The sequence below is a fragment of the Thunnus maccoyii genome, chromosome 16, assembly GCF_910596095.1.
Source record: "Thunnus maccoyii chromosome 16, fThuMac1.1, whole genome shotgun sequence".
In the NCBI taxonomy this organism is placed as follows: domain Eukaryota; kingdom Metazoa; phylum Chordata; class Actinopteri; order Scombriformes; family Scombridae; genus Thunnus; species Thunnus maccoyii.
In genome coordinates, this window is record NC_056548.1 from 21,991,686 (window position 1) to 22,009,024 (window position 17,339).

The 17,339-nt window shown below is 39.0% G+C and overlaps 1 protein-coding gene across 2 annotated transcripts; it reads right to left on the reverse strand.

Annotated features, from left to right (window-relative positions):
• Positions 1 to 1,942: 1,942 nt before the first annotated feature.
• c9orf72 (C9orf72-SMCR8 complex subunit) lies at positions 1,943 to 16,792 on the reverse strand. 2 transcript variants are annotated; one of them, XM_042389263.1, is made up of 10 exons: positions 16,612 to 16,792; positions 15,042 to 15,516; positions 13,815 to 13,910; positions 12,730 to 12,794; positions 12,103 to 12,175; positions 11,139 to 11,255; positions 10,037 to 10,272; positions 9,861 to 9,918; positions 8,376 to 8,485; positions 1,943 to 2,402 (listed from the first exon to the last, which is right to left on the reverse strand). In XM_042389263.1, exons 2-10 carry the CDS (start codon positions 15,486 to 15,488, stop codon positions 2,216 to 2,218), a joined length of 1,389 nt encoding a protein of 462 aa, XP_042245197.1. In that variant the 5' UTR covers positions 15,489 to 15,516; positions 16,612 to 16,792; the 3' UTR covers positions 1,943 to 2,215. The 2 variants fall into 2 exon arrangements, with proteins under 2 accessions (XP_042245197.1, XP_042245196.1); XM_042389262.1 differs by having other exon boundaries at positions 15,042 to 15,540.
• Between the last annotated feature and the right edge of the window lie 547 nt (positions 16,793 to 17,339).

Genomic DNA, 17,339 nt, shown 5'->3' on the forward strand with positions numbered 1-17,339 from the left:
TGCAGCAGTTCAAGGCCCTCTAGAGGACACCTAATTATAATTTTCTTGCTTGAGGCAGCTTTAGACAGACTACGATCTTCAAGCTGCCTTTTTTTTCTCTCCCATCCAGCGGTTTAAAGAAAGCAGTTTACTCATAGATTATATTATTTATGAATAACCACATCTTGGAGAAACTGCGGTCAGGTTTTGAAGGTGTCCATAGTTCATGAACCACTTCAGTTAAAGATTGTAATTACTGCTGCCTCACTAATAAATTCAGTGTTTCGCTATATTATTTTAAAATTTAATAGTCTGGCCTCAATGCTATTTTAATGTTATTTAATGTTATTCAGCTGCAGCATCTTGAAAAGGTGCTTCGAGTCACAGATACAGATCCCAAAGGGCTCTGATGCTTTTTATCTGATTGATTGATGTGATACATGGTGTACTCTCAGGGTTAATTTGATTCTGTTCGTTGAATGTCTAAATATCTGCAGTAAGAGAAAAAAAATAAGGAAAAAATATACATTTGGCACACTCAGCTCCATTAACCTTGTACATCTGGTTATATAGTTGGTTAGCCATTTGCCAGTAGGAATCAGAGAGTTATGTTTGAAGGTTTCCGTTTTCATCAGCAATGCAGTAAATCCTGTTGTGAATTAAAGACCAGACTTAGGAAAAAGTACATTTTAATAAATATAATAAATAAAGACTGCTAGAATTAAAAATGACCAGCAATACACTCTAAACTTTCATGGTCAGACTATAAATTTTGTCTGTATTTAGTCATATCATTATTCATTTCACAATGTCTTACTCATTCATCTATTATTGAACACATTAAGTCCCCGTTTGACTTGTGAGTCCTGTATTTTGAGTCAGGGCTTAGCTTAATATCTGGAGGTCATTAAATCTTTATCATCAGGGCTCTTCTGCTTTGGATCTTGCACTCTGAGAAGCTTTCACATCATCATTTTCTCCAAAATCAATCCTTACTTCATTGTTATTCAGCTTACTTTAATTCATGAGTGACATTTTTATCAATTCCAAAGCACATAACAATGAAGTATAAAAGATGATATACTAAGCTGGTTATTACTCTTTATTGTTCTTTGCCCAATATGCACAAGTTGATGTAAATTAGACAAAATCCTCTGTTAAAACAAAGTAAGCAATAAAGTAAAAAAGAAAGGGAGCACAGTGGATAAATGTAGAAAAGAGAACACGCCTGTCATTTGATGCATTGTTCTATATTCAATCAAACTGTCTGTAAACAGTAAAAATGTACATATAGCACAAACTCATCAACTCCACATATTACAATGTCAAAACAAATAGTATTTTTGGCCACAATTCTCAAAGCAAATAAACTAAATGACTTGACTTTAACACCATGGAAAAGTTATGTTTGCTGTAAAGCTGGATTATCCTAACGACAAATAGCTGCATCATTGCTGTGGGGGGAAGGAAAAAAAAAAAAAAAAAAAATCTGTGCAAATCCATTTTACGCACAGCTGGGTAAATGCATTTAATGACACTCACTGTCAGCTACAAACACAGGTCTGCTTTGTCAGGAGGGATTGTGATAAGATTTCATTTACAGTGCTTTTGTCCTTTTTCCTTTAATGAAATCTCCGTGCTTTATGACTACTCACAACCTTTTAGTTGCAGCGTAGTGCAACATTCACGTTCAGCACACACGTTCCTTAATTGAATTTTTGAAAAGGTTAATCCACAAGTTCAAAAGATTCAAAAGGCCAACTGAGATCGTTGTATAACACGGGCAGTGAAGAAACTAATAACACGTTATAATAAATAGAAATTTAAATTAAATTGCAAACATCCAGGTGGGCACCTCAGCCAATTTTAACACCATAAATGAGTACAGACCCTCTATGAACAGAAGGCATAAAATAATTCAAGTCTTCTAAAAACATTAAAATCACATCATACTTACAGTTGATCAAGGCAATATATCAAAACTTTAATTCTGATGGCTCATAACAGCAGTAACAATCAGTCTTTGAAATCATGCCTTGTATTGATAAAGACACACACACAAAAAAAAGGCAAAATATTCTTTTCATTTCAGCCAAGCAGAAACAAACGCTCAGGCTAATAATGGTAGTCTTGTATGAAGAGTACACTGGTGCATACATTCATGTAACGATAAAACAAACCAAAAACAACACAACATAAATGTCTGTTTCCTTCCGTGACATAGTGCAGAACAGAGTCAGAAGCTCATTAACACGTCTCGCTCCTGCATGCTGGTGTAGAACGGCTTCCCGAACACGAACGAGTGCAGTCCTGCCCTCAGCTTCTCAGCGAAGGCCATTACAATGTTCAGGTCTCCTTCCACCGTCAGATCCAGGTCTGTCTTTAAATTACGCAAGGATCGAAATGGCTTCTTCCCTTTTTGCCTGTGAAAGCAGGAGGGGAGACACCGTGGTGTTACTGTTAACAACCGACAATACCCAGGGTCAGAGGCTTTGCATTAACATCTAGTTGGGTTGCAGCTGTGCACAGGAATGCCATGCCACGATGAATTATGTATGCTGCTACAGGACGGCAACTGAGCATAAACAATCTTGTCAAAGCACCTGTAAAATAGCATGCCCTTAGACCTCGGGCTGTTACTGTAGCAACACCATAACCAAGACCGCTTTAATGCCTTCGTACGCAAACACAAATAATGGTTTTGTTTGTGTGGTTAGTGTTGTCTCGGGAGTGAGATATGTTCAGACATTTCCTGAGTTCAGGAACAAATGAAATTCTAAATAACATCTTTGAAACCCTTTTATGTATCAGGAGAAAAAATTCAATAAGAGCAATATGTGCAAAATCATGGTGACATTTCCTGCAACGTTTATTCAGAAAAATCAGTTATATAAGAACGAGTATTTGTTGCTTTTCTTTGTCTTATATGACAATAAACATCAAAAGAAGAAATTTGATGACATCACCCTGTGACAGACATTCTTCTGACATTTTATAGGCCAATTGATTAGATGAGAAAACAGTCAGTGGATTAATCAATAATGACAACAGTTAGTTAGTTAGTTGAAGGCCTATTCTATATCATAATTTACATGAATTAGTAAATGATTGCATATTGATATTTTAGCATGTCTGATGTGTTGGTTGTATGGCAGAACGCACCAAACAGTTTTTCTGTATTTACTTTCCTTCTTAATTGTCAAATATGTATAAGCATATACTGCATAATTTAAAGAAATGTCTTCTATCTGAACTTAAAAGTAAACTTATAAATAAATATCAGTGTCCAATAACAACTGTTCCTAAGACACATGAAAGTTTTAAATGGAGACTGCATTTGGCAATATGAGTGACTCCTTTCATATCACATATTTCATTTCATTAAGTTTTACTATAAAAAATATTGATTAGTACAGCTTTAAAACTTGATATGGTGACACAAAATAAAAGTTGAGTTTCAAAAAACAGGATAAAAAAAAATGAGATTAAGCCAACTTTCTTGTATGTGTCAGAAGCATTTTTCTGCACACAGACTTGTTTACATTTACTGATGCAACTATTCAACCACTTTCAGTAACTCCGGTGTCTGATGTAGTGCTGTGCCATCCAGTTTCTATTATGCAGTGTCAAGATGCATTCGCTTTAGAGTTGAAATGGCCTTAAAAAGGTCTTTAAAATAGAACATCTACATTAAACGCCTCAGAGCAAGTGTACCAGGACATTGATAGTGAATACTAGTTACAGGGCCAGAGGTTACAAATATTCCTGGATGCTGAAATGCTTATGTACAATAGAGAAGCATTTGATAAAGAGTTCAAATGTCTCCTATAAACAAAATAAAAGCATGTTCATGTAGAACTAGAGGAATCAACAGGGAGTGGGAAGGTCATTTCACTACTGGGGAGCACAGAAGGAGATGAGTCAAGCCCAGATGGAGCGATGACCAGGTCGCCACAGGGAGGGTGGGATGAAAAAATTTGGGTAAGCTGAAGACAATGGAGGACTGCAGCGCCTCAGATGAATTGAAAGGGCTTAAGAAGGTGCTTATGGAGCCGAGCCAGGAGGTGGTTACTGTAACCCTGATGGGATGAGAGCGTGACTAGAGATACAATTATTTCTAGTTCTTCTTTTTACAAGGAACTGAAAAGCTCCCCGGAGAGGAGGGTAATTCGATGCGTTTAGTAGTGTAAAGCTACAGTGCTGGTTTTCTAACATGTATTATTGTTAAATGAATGTTCTGTTAACTGCCTAAATGAAAGACTCATTAATGCAAAGTCTGGTGTGGGGCCATCAAAAGCCACCAGGTCACCTTGCAACGTGGCATTCAGTCTCATTTCTGTGCCTGAGGGCTGAGCAGAGGAAGGAGAATTTCTTGTCAGTGATAAAATGGTGATCATAAAACCATAATTCAGGGCATTTTCAGACCAATACTTTGCTTTGGTCCGAATCAGTGGATGAGTTGCTACTTTGTTGCATTTTCCCTTTGGTTTGGTTTGATTTCACACTGCAAAATATCAAGTGAACTAAAATGTATCAACAAAAACCACGAGGGAGCTGTCAATCCGTGGTCAGAAATCTCGTGGGGTTGGCAGGGGGAGAAAGGTTGTTTTTCTTCCGGGATAGTTGTCCAAAATGGATCATCAGCAGAATTGATATTTCTTCATAACTGCGGTCATCGTTTGGGCGATATACCAAGCCACGATACGCGAGCAGAATGGCACATTTGAACGAACTTCAAGGTAACGTCTAGAAAACAATGAGTGTGAGGACGTGCTGCCTTCAGTGGGCTGAAGAGAAGGGAGTAAAATGCACAGTGCAGCTGGCTACGAGAGCTGGTTTAATCCAAAGAATATGCAATGCTTCCTGCAGTTGCATCAAATCTAGGTTGGACCATGTTCATAATACAAACTGACCGTGCCAGGACCAAGACCACCTCTTCAACAACATCTCCGTCCGGTTGGTCTGCACTCGATTGCTGTGTTCTAGTGATGCGTGGATCATAGTTATATCCACGGGCACCGCAGTTCACCCACAGATCGGATGGACTGGGTTATAAAAATGAACATTCTGATTAATAGCGGATGGGTTATGGGTGGGTGAAATAATAAATCATTAATGCGGAAAATATTAATTACATTCTTTAAAATGTAAACATATCTTAAACTTCATTATCCCACCACAGCACAAGAGATAAGCGCGTCGCCCCATTAAGAGACACTGTGCGCATTTTTGCACGAGGCCCAGTGGCGTAACTTTACTGATTTAAATCTCCAGACACGCTGACAGGATCAGTCAGGATCTAATGTTAATTAATTTTCTTTGTTATTCTCCACATCCAAAAGGTCATATACAGTTCCAGGTTCATACAGTGAAATTGTTTGGAGTAAAGCAGCCGTCCTCCTGATAAATCCTGAACTCCATCAGAACTGTCTAAAAAAAATATTTCAGAAGCTAAAAGCTTAATTCTGTTTCCCCTGGAGAGTTTCCTCTGTCCTGTCAAGTTTATAACTATATTTTAAAGTATTGCTGCTTAAATGTCCCAGGATATTTGCAGCAGTGACATTACTGCGTGTATGGAAACATTTACAATCACTGAAAGCAGCCTCTCTAATCTTCAAAGTAAATCGTTAAAGTTTGTGCTTCTCAACATAATTTAAAAGGCAATATAGCCTGCAGGGACTAGTAGAGGTGGAGTGAAATGTCCATGCAGGTGTAGGTCTCTAAATCGGAGAAAATAATTTGTTCAGGTGGGTGGTGGGTGGATGATTTATGCGTACATGTGGATTCGGATGACATCAGAGCCGATCCGCGCATCACTAAGTGCGTTCACACCTGCCCAAACGAACCTCACCGAGGGGGTAAACGCTCCAGGCTTCGATTCAACCAAACTAAACAAGGCAGGTGTGAAAACGCCCTTAGAGTTTTGATGATGAGGAGGAGGGACAACATCATCTCTGGCATCGCTAGTCTCTAAGAAGTTGAGCTGTGGTGACTGAAAAGGCTGTGGCACGTGCTTTACATCATTTTCAACACATTATTCACCAACCGCTGATGCCTTTCACACCCATAGGCATACTGTCATTCTGGGAGGATGCTGAGGATTCATCACCTTGTGCACCAGCTGCCTCTTCTCAGTTTCTCCCAACACCAATCACTCACATAAACCATAATTGGGAGCCTGATTTTCACATTTTGTTATATACTACTATATATGCAACTATACAGCAATGAATAAGAAGAAACTGTTACTAGGGTACCAGTTTCTTCTTGTTTATTGATTGTTTTGTCTGACCGACAGTCAAAAACCAAATGTATGAATCTTACAAAGACATAAAACAGGGAAAAGTATCCAATCCTCATATTTGAAAAGCCAGAACGAGCAAATGTTCAGCATCCTTGCTTGATAAATGACTACCGTTTAATCAGTTATCAATATTATTAATTTTACAAGCCTAATTCTGCTTTGCATAGCTTCAGTGGTGCCACGGGGGTGCTACATTTATACAGTCCTTTGCTCTTGTTTGAACTGTATAACTTGTATTCATTATTAGTTCACCATTTCACACTTTCCGTTTCCTGTGCATGTAAAGCCTGATACACTAAGTAGATAAGGTCTGCAACAGCACTGATGCAAAAAAAAACAACAAAAAAAAACACAAAGTAGTCTTTGCAAATCCATTTAGCTGGTTGTAAACTGAAGGACAGATTTTTGTTCTTCTCACCACATACATATACATGAAGAGGTCTGTCCCTTCTGAAGGACAGAGATGTTAGGGGAATATTGAAATTATTCAAATGTCTCAGCTGCAGAGAGCTTTAAACTTCCCCTCTGATTGTGTGAGATATTTAGCAATAAGATAAAGCATGTCACAACCTTTGAGTGTGAGAACAGGACTGCTATTTTTGGTGTCGCAGAGAAACAGAAAGGCAGATCATGACGATAGATTGCTGCTTGCTGTTAAGATTACTATAAAAATATGTAGTAGCTGCTACCTGCTCAGCAGCGCTGGCAGATGGAAAGATACTCCACAAAATTAGAAAGAGGTGTTTTCCCTGAGTCTATTTTGTCACTGCTGTAATGTTGGGTGTCTTAAAACTTGTCCGTACGAAGGAACAAGTTAGACATTCTTATGTACATGGTTTAATAAAGACAAAAACATTCTTGTCCCATTAGGGCAGAATACCTCTCTACTGTAAGAATGTATAATGTCTATAATTCATAATGTAAAGCAGGAACAGATATCAGCAGACTTCATCCAAACACTACTGCAGATGATTTCACTGACTTACTGAGTTTGTGCATATGAATAAAGCTGGCAGCACTACTGTTTGCTCACACTGTTTTGGTCATGAGCAGTACAGTGAACATAATCCACCATAAAAATTCTGCCCAAAACCAAATAACTTGTCCTTTGGGAAAAAAGCACTCAGACCTAAAGAGTTCTTGTGAAATGCGTCACAGTCATACTCGTTCAGAACAGGGTGAAGGATGACTCATCTGAACATATGAGGTCTTTTAACTGTTCAGCAGAATGGTTCCTGCGTTCGTTGCACTACGTCTAACCTGCATTTTATTCCTGCAATGGTTTACTGACCATATATCGCGCTCTGTGTGTTTCTTGACACACAGCTGTTCATCTTGATAAAAGCGTCTGCTTTACGCCAGCAGTCAGCTGAATCAGAGTGACTGGTCTGTATTCCCATACGTTTCTAGCAAGTGCACAGACATCACAGGTGACTGTACGTCCTCTCTGCGTTCAAAAAACATGTTTTTGTTTGGAACTCAGAGTGTGCGCTCACCCTGCACCTGTGTGTTCCTCTCCTGCAACCCCGCTGTCCATCTACCTAGCGGCTTTTGAGATTTGATTCAGCAGGGTCCTCTCCAAGGACTAACAGATGTTTCTCAAGTGGAGTTGGTGTTGTCAGTTCCCTATCATTCAGCGTGTTGTAATTTGTCCTTCTGAGCTAGCTCACCCCCTCACCCCTACACACCAAAACCCTGGAGACATGACAAAATGCAGAAAAACACTGAGATGAGACATGTCTTCTACAACTTAAAAAAAAAAAAAAAGTGTGTTACATTAGGTCACAGATTTCATGGTGTTTGTGTCCTGTAGTGGTGGTGGTGGTGGTGGTTTGGGGGTGGGGGGATAGTGGTGATTGGTGGTGATGTCGCTATCAAAGCAAGGTCAGTGACTACAATGCAAAGTCAAAGCAGAAGCAATAGCAGAAGGCAAAGAAGAAAAAAGTATTTTAAACAGCCTGAAAGTGAATTAGCAGCTCTGGTAATTTGATTTTTCGAATCTCTCTGTGATGCTGGGTGTATGAGTGTGGAAGACTGTTGCCACACAGAAAGCCGTTATTTGAATTAAAGTCTTATTATTGACAGGTCTTACGTTTCGTCCTCGATGTATTTGAGCAGCGTGAGGGCCTTCCTGTGGAGCAGCAGCAGGAACTGGGCCAGGTAAGTGCTCCGCAGGGACAGACCCGGCTTCAGCATGAACACCTGGGTACGACACAGGATGTCAATTAGTAGTCCAGGCTACGACTCTGCTGGAAAAGGTTGGAATAATACACCCCCCTCTGCCCCCCCCCCCCCCCCCCCCCCCCCCCCCCCCCCCCCCCCCCACCCACCCACCACCTTTCTCTTTTGTGCTAACCTTGAGGAAGAAACATATTGCTGTTGTCATGAAAAAAACTTGTAACCGCAACTCTGGGAGCACTTTCATGGGACCGGAGGATGGGTTGTTACCCTTGGGAATAAATCCTGCTGCTTTGTATCTATGGGATCTACAGACTTCATCAGTGCGATGGGAGCACGTCATTCAAATGTTTGCAGTAGCCAGGTACAAGTCCTGGTCTGTGTTCAATAGCAAGGTGCTTCAAATGAAATATGACTATGAATTTGCCACTTTCGACTTCACAACACTACACTGTGTTAAAAAACATACAAACAGGTTTGTCTTAGAAACACCAGATTCACTTCTACTTGATGATTTCATATTCTTGATTTTGCAGTGAACTTAACAAGCAATAAAAACAGCTGAAAGAATCTGCACTTGGAATTAACAATTTATACGTCGTTTGAAAGCAGAAAGCGTCATGATGCTCTCTGTGTAAACCATTTAAGAACATAATATCACTGCATTTCGTAACAGGAATGCATACAAACAGAACAGTAAAGTAAAGACCGTAGGCAAGATTTTTTTCATCATGTTGTTGCTTCTGTAAATTTGTAGAATAAATTTGGTGAACTTTGTCTTTTTTTTTTTTTTTTTTTTTTTTATGAACTCAAAACATTTAACTTCCAGAAGAGACCAGGTTTACAACTGTGATCAAAACGGATCAAGAACTGTAACTGTTTTATCTTGGGTATCATTTTCAGGCATGACTTGACTAGAAACCAGCTACACACCTCCCACAGAACACAGCAGGTATGAAAGGAGCATGTTAGAGAGTTCATTTTTAGCAATTTTCATTTTCCTAACTGACATCATATCACTGTGAGCCATCCAAGAAAGATGAGTGAAAAACTGGCCTCCAAAACCTGGAACATGATTAATTTAAACAATTATCAGAGTAATATTGTGGTTTGGTAATTTAGGCTGTACAATGTGTTGCAACATAGTATTTGGCTCAAAGTACAATTAGTTATGATTTCATAATTACTGATATATTCTTGTTTCTGGGTATTTTTATTTTGGATGATTGTCATTTCATTGTTGTTTCATAGTACACTGAATATGGTTCTTCCTCCTTTTATGGTTATAGCTTTTCTTTTATTGATGTATTCATATTTGTCTTTGATTAGGGATGTTTTTTTTCCGTTTTTATGCAAACAATAAAGAATAATATGGCAAGGAGTGTTGCTATATTCTTACCTCATCTATAAATGACTTCACCAAAGTGTCTTTATGCATGACGTCTTGAAATATATTCCTAAGAAGAAAGGCAAGGTGGTTATGATATTGGCATTGGGAAATTTTCTGTAGTATAAGAAAATAAAAGTAAGATATTAGAATATGTTTGTGTAACAGCAGATAAATACGTGGCTTACAGGTCAGGTGTGAAGGTTTCATCAGTGTGAATGACCGTGTCAGGCGGTATGTCCTCCTCGCTGTCTGTCTTCCAGAGCGTGCTTAGCTCAGACCGCATGTAGCGGCGCTGGTTGTACGTGTGTTCGTGGCACGGCGGCATCTGCTTGACCGTGTTGATGTCGACGTCGATGTGTGTGGTCGGGTAAGGCGAGTAGAGAACCTGGCGGAAGGGCAGGACGAAACTGCCTGTGGAGTCCTGAGAATGAAAAAAAAAAAGGGGGGGGGGGAGGCCCATATTGAAAAACTGCCAACCCTTAGGTAATCTTACAACCTGGTAGTTTTGTTTTTGTTGTGATGTGTAAGGGCATGTTCATTTCGTTCTGCTTAGTGTGTACAAAACAAAACTTCTTCGATCCCTGTTAAAAAAAGCAAATGGCATTATGTACACTAAAATCACAACAACAGGGAGTCCATTGCTTACAAGTTGTGAGATATATTAGAACTTCTGATGCTGATATATAAACAAAAAACTTCACATAGACAAACATCCTATATGCATGTTATATATGGCAAAAGAAGCTGACAAAAATAATTTCCCTTTTTGCAAGCAGTGAGTTTTGTCTCGTCTCCTTGTTGTTTCTCCCTGGGCCAGTCTCTTTTATTTCTGCGCTTTAAGTTGGAAATATATAAGAGGATCCTGCAGGCGCTGTCGAAACTAGAAGCTCCACAAAACAGCCAGTGTGTACATTACTGACTCTTTATGACTGAACTAACAAGCTGCTGTTCTCATTCTGTTCATGTTGAGTTAATGTATGTTCTGGTTATTTGAGTTAAAAAGAATAGAGCACATATTTACATACTGTATATGTTAATGTCTTGATTTGCATATTGCAGCTGTGTGGTTAAGAATAACAACAATATAAAGACAGCAAATAAAGCTACACGTATGAAATCAGATATGAAACGTAAGCAATATGGTAATGACAAATATCTCATTGTAACCATTTCATGTTAGAAATGAGGTCAGAGCAGAACGAGACTGGGCGACATCAAACAAGCAGGCGAAACAGAACGATAACCAGGCTCTAATTCAAATCACAGTGTATAATGAGAGGTGGCTACCTTGAGCAGACCCTGAACAAACAGGCCTGTGTCGTATTTGAAGGAAGCGTCAGCCTTGCAGAGGCGAGAGCATTTCCTCTCAGCAGGGGTGAGGAAGAGGCAGAGTGTGCGGACAATCTGTATAAAGAAAAAAAAAAAAAGGATTTATCTATAAACAGAGTGACCGTTTAACTCTTAAACTGGAGAAGCCTTCAAAATCCAGTTTTTGATTATCTGCACAGTGTTTATGTAATTGATTCAGGTGAAGGAAAAACAGGTTTGGGAGTATTTTTGAGCACAATGGATAAAACTCAACATAACTGCAACTATTTAAGCAACAATGCTGTATTAGGTTTCCATTTTTAAAACATAGGCTGAAAATGTTTTTTTTTTTTATCTTGATTTTGCTGGTTGTTATATAAAAAAGTGGTGAATTCTTGCACACTGTCAGCACAAAGTTTGTTCAAGAAGCTAAATTTTGGTTGAAGACCATCATCTAGCATTAGCCTTGAGGCTAGTTGTTAGATACAAATAAAAGTCTTGATTGAATTGTGGCTCAATTCAGTCCTCAAGCCCAAAACAAACTGAATTAAGGCTGTAAGATATTCATTGTTTGTAGCTGCTTCCTACTGTAATATTGATCTTTTGAACAAACAATACATGGTGTGCAATGCAATATCATATTTTTCCTTCTCAGTTACAATGTGTAGCCTCTGTCATTTCATTCAGATGTCTGCTCATTTTAAGTCATTTATATGCTTTCTCATATCACTTCTATCTTTTCGGAGACAGCCGCAACTGTAACTGTGCTCCCGAGCGCAGGGGGGCATTCGAAATACTAACGCAAGCAGTAGCAGACACTGAAAAAAGTGCATGCGTGGCTCATTAAACTTAAAACAACAGCGCAGCACACTTGTAAACATTTTAAATTATGCAGATGCATTACAAATTTGTCTGTGTGTAGCCACTAATCCGGTAAATTTACCTTGTTTACTTTCTCCGGGTTGCTTCCGACCACTATTGAACAGCCGCAAGTCTGGAGATGAGAGCTGATGGCCCTGAACCACAGAGACAAAGATGCAAATTAGAGCCAACTAGCTTCATTAGCATTACTGTAATTAATACTGACAGCTTGTAGGAGTAATGATTGAGACAGAGGAACTGTGTCCTGAGGACATTTAGGAGGCTTTACACATAATCCTTAAATTTACTCCAATCCTTATGGAGTTTGATCATTTTTTGGCTTTTTGAATGTTAAACCGTCATTTGACTGGTCACAAAAAAATCTCACGTGATTTTAAATAATATACAGCTGGTCTGTTAAATCAACTATAAATATTCTTTACCATCAAGTAAATAAATTCCAGTTCACAGATGCTTTATCATCTCCACAGGATGCTGAACTAATCCTGTTCAAGTCTGAGCAACTGGGAGCTTCATTGCCGAAATGAACTTTCCAAACTCTCGACACTAACAGCAATTTAGCTTTGGTCCTCTCTCTGGAGGAAACTTCAGCTAAGTGGAGAGCCATTACTCATCATTGGAAGGTTGATGGGTGTTAAATGGGCATTGTTCATCATCCGTCTCCGTTCGCCTGTACCAGAGTACTTACTTGTGGAGGAAATCCTCGTGGCAGCTGTCCCCGATGTCATCATCATTTAGCACCGTGTCTTTTATCTACTCAGCAGGAGCGAAACAAATGAGTCATTTTTAAAATTGGTCTTGACAAAGATACAGAAGTGATGATGGGCACACTTGCAGATACTGCGATGAAAATAAGATGCAATAAGATACACCATCGTGCAACAGAGCAGGAAACACAAGAAGGGTTCTGGGGAGCTTCTTCATGCTCCGTTTTTTTTGTTGCATTTGCATATTAGAGGGAACAAATGTGTTTAATCGCACTGGGAGGTAAACTAGGCAGAGAACATGGATAATTTAAACCTCTTGGAAATAGAGGCCATTTGAACAACTGAAACAGTGAAACAACTGAGATTTAGCAAAGTTGGAGACAAAGGCTTTGTTTAAAATTTTACATATTATATTCTAAAATTCTATCCGGTTCTTTTCAGCCAATCACTGCCACCATGATGTTTAGATGATAAATTATTAACTCTGCCTTCTAGTAGACTTAATGGAAAATTATTTATCGATAGAGCTGCAACAATTAGTCAGTTAATCCATTAGCTGATTGAACGCGAAGTAAAACAGCAACTATACTCAATTAATTCAATTGTTTGATTAATTGCTAATGATTTTTAAAGCAAAAATGGTTCCAAGTTCTCAAAAGTGAGAATCTGTTATTTTTCTTTTCTTGTTATATTAGTCATGCAGTCAGTGAAACACACATAGGTTATGTACATTACAATGAGCTGAATATTTTGGGGTTTTGAACTGTTATTTGAACGAAACAAGACATCTGATGATGTCACCTTGTGCTACAGAATGATGAGGTACACCAAATGATTAATCAGGAAAATTATTGTTAGTTGCAGCTCTAAACAAAATCAATCCTAAATATTTCGTGCACCTAATTAGTAGAAAACCGAATTACGGTTTTCTACTTCTTTGCCAATACTGTTCATTATTAAAATATGAGAGGATGAGATGATGTGTGTGTGTGTGTGTGTGTGTGTGTGTGTGTGTGTGTGTGTGTGTGTGTGTGTGTGTGTGTGTGTGTGTGTGTGTGCTGCTCACATCTATATCCTCTGGTACACTGTGTGTCTTCATGGAGGCCAACAGCTCCATGATAGGGACAATCTCCAAACTCAGCACTGAGATGATGTTGTAGCCCTAAAAATCAAGGAAAGAGGAAATAGTGAACTAAAAGCACTGAAGAAATACTAAAACCAGTGAAATAATAATAAGAATTCTGGCTTTGACTGTGATCTCTAATCTATTGCTTAAAAGATATCAGATTTTAGGACACCAAACACTTTTTCAACACCTTACTTTGATAAATATATATTTTTCTACAAAAACCTTATTTCATTTACTAAAAAGAAGCTAAAATATTCATATGGGAATTGTTAAACACAAGCAGACATATAAAAACTTTTCCTAAATTAAATACACACCAAATCAGACAAAACTGTGTTTCAAATCAAACGATGTGGGATCAAAGAATAATTAAACAAGATTAAAAGACTGAGCATACATTCAACGCCAGCTTTCAGCATTTGACAGTTTTCAGCACTCATTGCTACAGATATTTTCTGGTTGCTTGCAAAAAGCACTACAGTTCAAGTCAGCGCTAGGGCCGGTTAGTGTTACTTGTTAGCTGTTAGCCGGCAAAATCAGTGCTCTGATATCAACAGTTTTAAAGCTGCCCAAACAGAGCACTAAGGATGCCAAAATAGGTGCACCAGGCAAAATTAAAAAAAAAAAAAACTACTAAAACCTCATTAATCAATTATCAATGGTTATGATTAACCTAATAATATAATTACTCTTGTCAAGAAGAACACACTGACAAGAGAAACACCGGTCACAAGGTAAAGCAAACCAACAGGAATGTGATGAATATAGGTAAAACATATGAGACTGATAAACAGGGCACACACTGATTCAACCTTATATGACTGATCAGTATTGACGGAGTTAATTAAAAGTTGAAGCCTTTTCTCACTATGTGTTCATGTCATTTTGTCTATCCCTATTATACCCTCCTCACTAGCTTTCTCTGCAGGAGCTCTCACAGCTAATTAGCTAACTTACTCTTCTACGTTGGGAGACTGTAACTTTATTATTCTGCCAACGGTGTTGCAATCCATAATGAATAAAACAGAGGTGGATTACTAATACCCCTTTAAAATCAGGAATGGAAGCAGGAATAGGTAGGGTAACAATTTGCCTACTGCTATGTGGATACGAAGAGCGTCTAGGAGTGAGACGTCAAGGGAACAGTGGGAGTATCAAGGTTACCTTCTGCATCCAGATGCGTCCCTTGCGGATAACGTGTTTTAGCCTCTCTACACAGATGGTGTGTAGAGGCAGGTAGAAGGCCAGCTCCGTCTGAGGCAGAATGATGGACAAGGCACACGTGTTCTTGTCCCCCTTCAGCTCGCCATCGAAGATGAGAGACACGATGATGACGCCCTTCTCTGCCAGGACAAAGAACTTCACGTCCACCGCGCCACACTCGGCGCTGCGCAGAATCTCCCCATTAAGTGTATGATTGGCCAAAAAGGTCACCTCTCCGTCGCTGAGGAACATCACCTGGTCGCCTTTTGGAACCCAAATGTGGCGCACACGTGGACCCAGGATGTTGTCCCAGTAGGCAAAGGTGGCAGCCAGAAGCGGGCATTCTCCCTCTACTGCTACCTCAGACTTCGCCACAGCTGGTGACTGAGGCGGACAGCCGGAAGACATTGGAGTGACTTGGAAACGTGACAGTCTTCTGAAAAGCGGAATGATGTTCAATCTGCATTGTAAACACAGAAAACAACACTACAATTTATGCTTCTAATAAAGTACACCATTATTAAAAAACAGGTTTCTAGCCATTGGTAAAAGTAGAACTTATCTTCAATCTCCAAAGGTTTATAAAGCTACTCATCTTACCAGCTACATACTGGAATTGTGTAACTTTTCAGCTTGAACAGGACATATGAATAGAAATAACTCATCGTAACGGATCTAATAAGGTTTTCAGAGGAAATGAAAGTGATTTGTTTATGGGATGATCTTCGAGTCAGCTGACACTTCAAATGGCTTCTCTTCCTCTTCCAATGTCTAGTTTGACAAACATGAAACTAAAATGAACAAATGAATGATTCCTGCAGGGATAAAAGAGTCTCACTGTTCTAATATGGGGCAATTTCATGCTTCACTAATTTTCATTAGAATACTGGAAGTTTACATCAAAGTCCACAATACTAATAGATTATGGCTAGTCTTGTGATATTCTGTTGGATTAGGTATACAAATCCAATAAAACTGCACTTTAGTTCAGTAATATTTCTCATTTTTTCCTTTCACGGCGATCCTGGCAGAGGTTTAAACTGGAAGCAGGAGATCAGGCATATCAGACACTCATGTATAACGCTTAACACTATATTAAACTGCTGTTTGATGGGTTATATATATATGTGTGTGTGTGTATGATTATGCTGAATTGACCAGCAACTCCTGATAGTTAAATGTTTGTATTGTCGTGAAAGCAGTTAGCTGTGTATATCTGCAGACAAGCAATGCAAGTTAACATTGACATTTTCTACAATAGATATTGGCGTGACATTTTTTTTACAAAAACAAGAACAGCACGTAAACAGGAGCAACGTTACACCTCAGATTTAGTGAACTAAATAAATAGTATAAGCTAACTGACAATCACAGAGCAATGCCAATACCTGTATCGAACATGAAGGAAATAACTTACTGTCACTGATAGATAAATCAGTACTTTGTGGCATACTAACGCAGGCTTTTAAAACCATGCTAACTCGCTATGCTAAATCGCTCACTAGCGTTGGCCGACACCGCCACAACTCACCCGTTCTGTGTTTTAGATCCTAAGCCGTCACGTCAACGCGTTTCTAGAGGAAGACTTTCAAATCTTGCTGGAAAATCATCATTGCATTTCTCCTGTCACTCTCACAACATGAACGGGTGGTTAGCATTAACCAGCTGCAGTTTTTGTTGTCATCTACTTCCTAGTACGTCAGTCTACGTCACCCGTTGATTGAGGTACACAGCGCCCTCTAGCGAACGAGGCGCGGTAGAGGGACAGTAGAAGTCAGTGATGTCATTTTTATTCAAGGTGCCCACCTGCACGAAATTGGTTATTTGAATTCATTTACATGAAGCCTGGTCTACAAATGAATGTATCTGCAGGCAAAACACTTTGTGTTTGCCTTTTAATTTTCTCTTGTGAGGAGGGTACTGTGGGTCTAAATGAATAGCGCCACACTTGACTCTTACAGACCTAATAGCTACTTTTTTTCCCCTTTCCCCTTCAATCATACCACTGTAAATTACATTTACATGACATGTCTCCAGAGTACCTGGCCGTGGACATCCACTGGGAGAACTGTGTCGACAGATGTTAAAGTAATTATTATTTTCCCTGAGAATAGATATATCAGCCATTTTCAGGTATATCAAGAATTTTATACACCTTTAATTCCCATTTTTCCTTAAGAATGAGCTCATCTATTCAAAAAAAAAAGAATTTCCCACTTTCTGACATCCATAGAGCAGAATATGTCAGGAACTGCGGTG

Coding starts and splice junctions, on each gene's coding strand:
- c9orf72 (XM_042389263.1), bottom strand. CDS start 15,488: ATGTCTTCCGGCTGTCCGCCTCAGTCACCAGCTGTGGCGAAGTCTGAG. Junction 12,176..12,729: donor CACGAGGATTTCCTCCACAA/GTAAGTACTCTG, acceptor TCTGTGGTTCAG/GGCCATCAGCTCTCATCTCC. Junction 9,919..10,036: donor GAAACCTTCACACCTGACCT/GTAAGCCACGTA, acceptor CTTTCTTCTTAG/GAATATATTTCAAGACGTCA.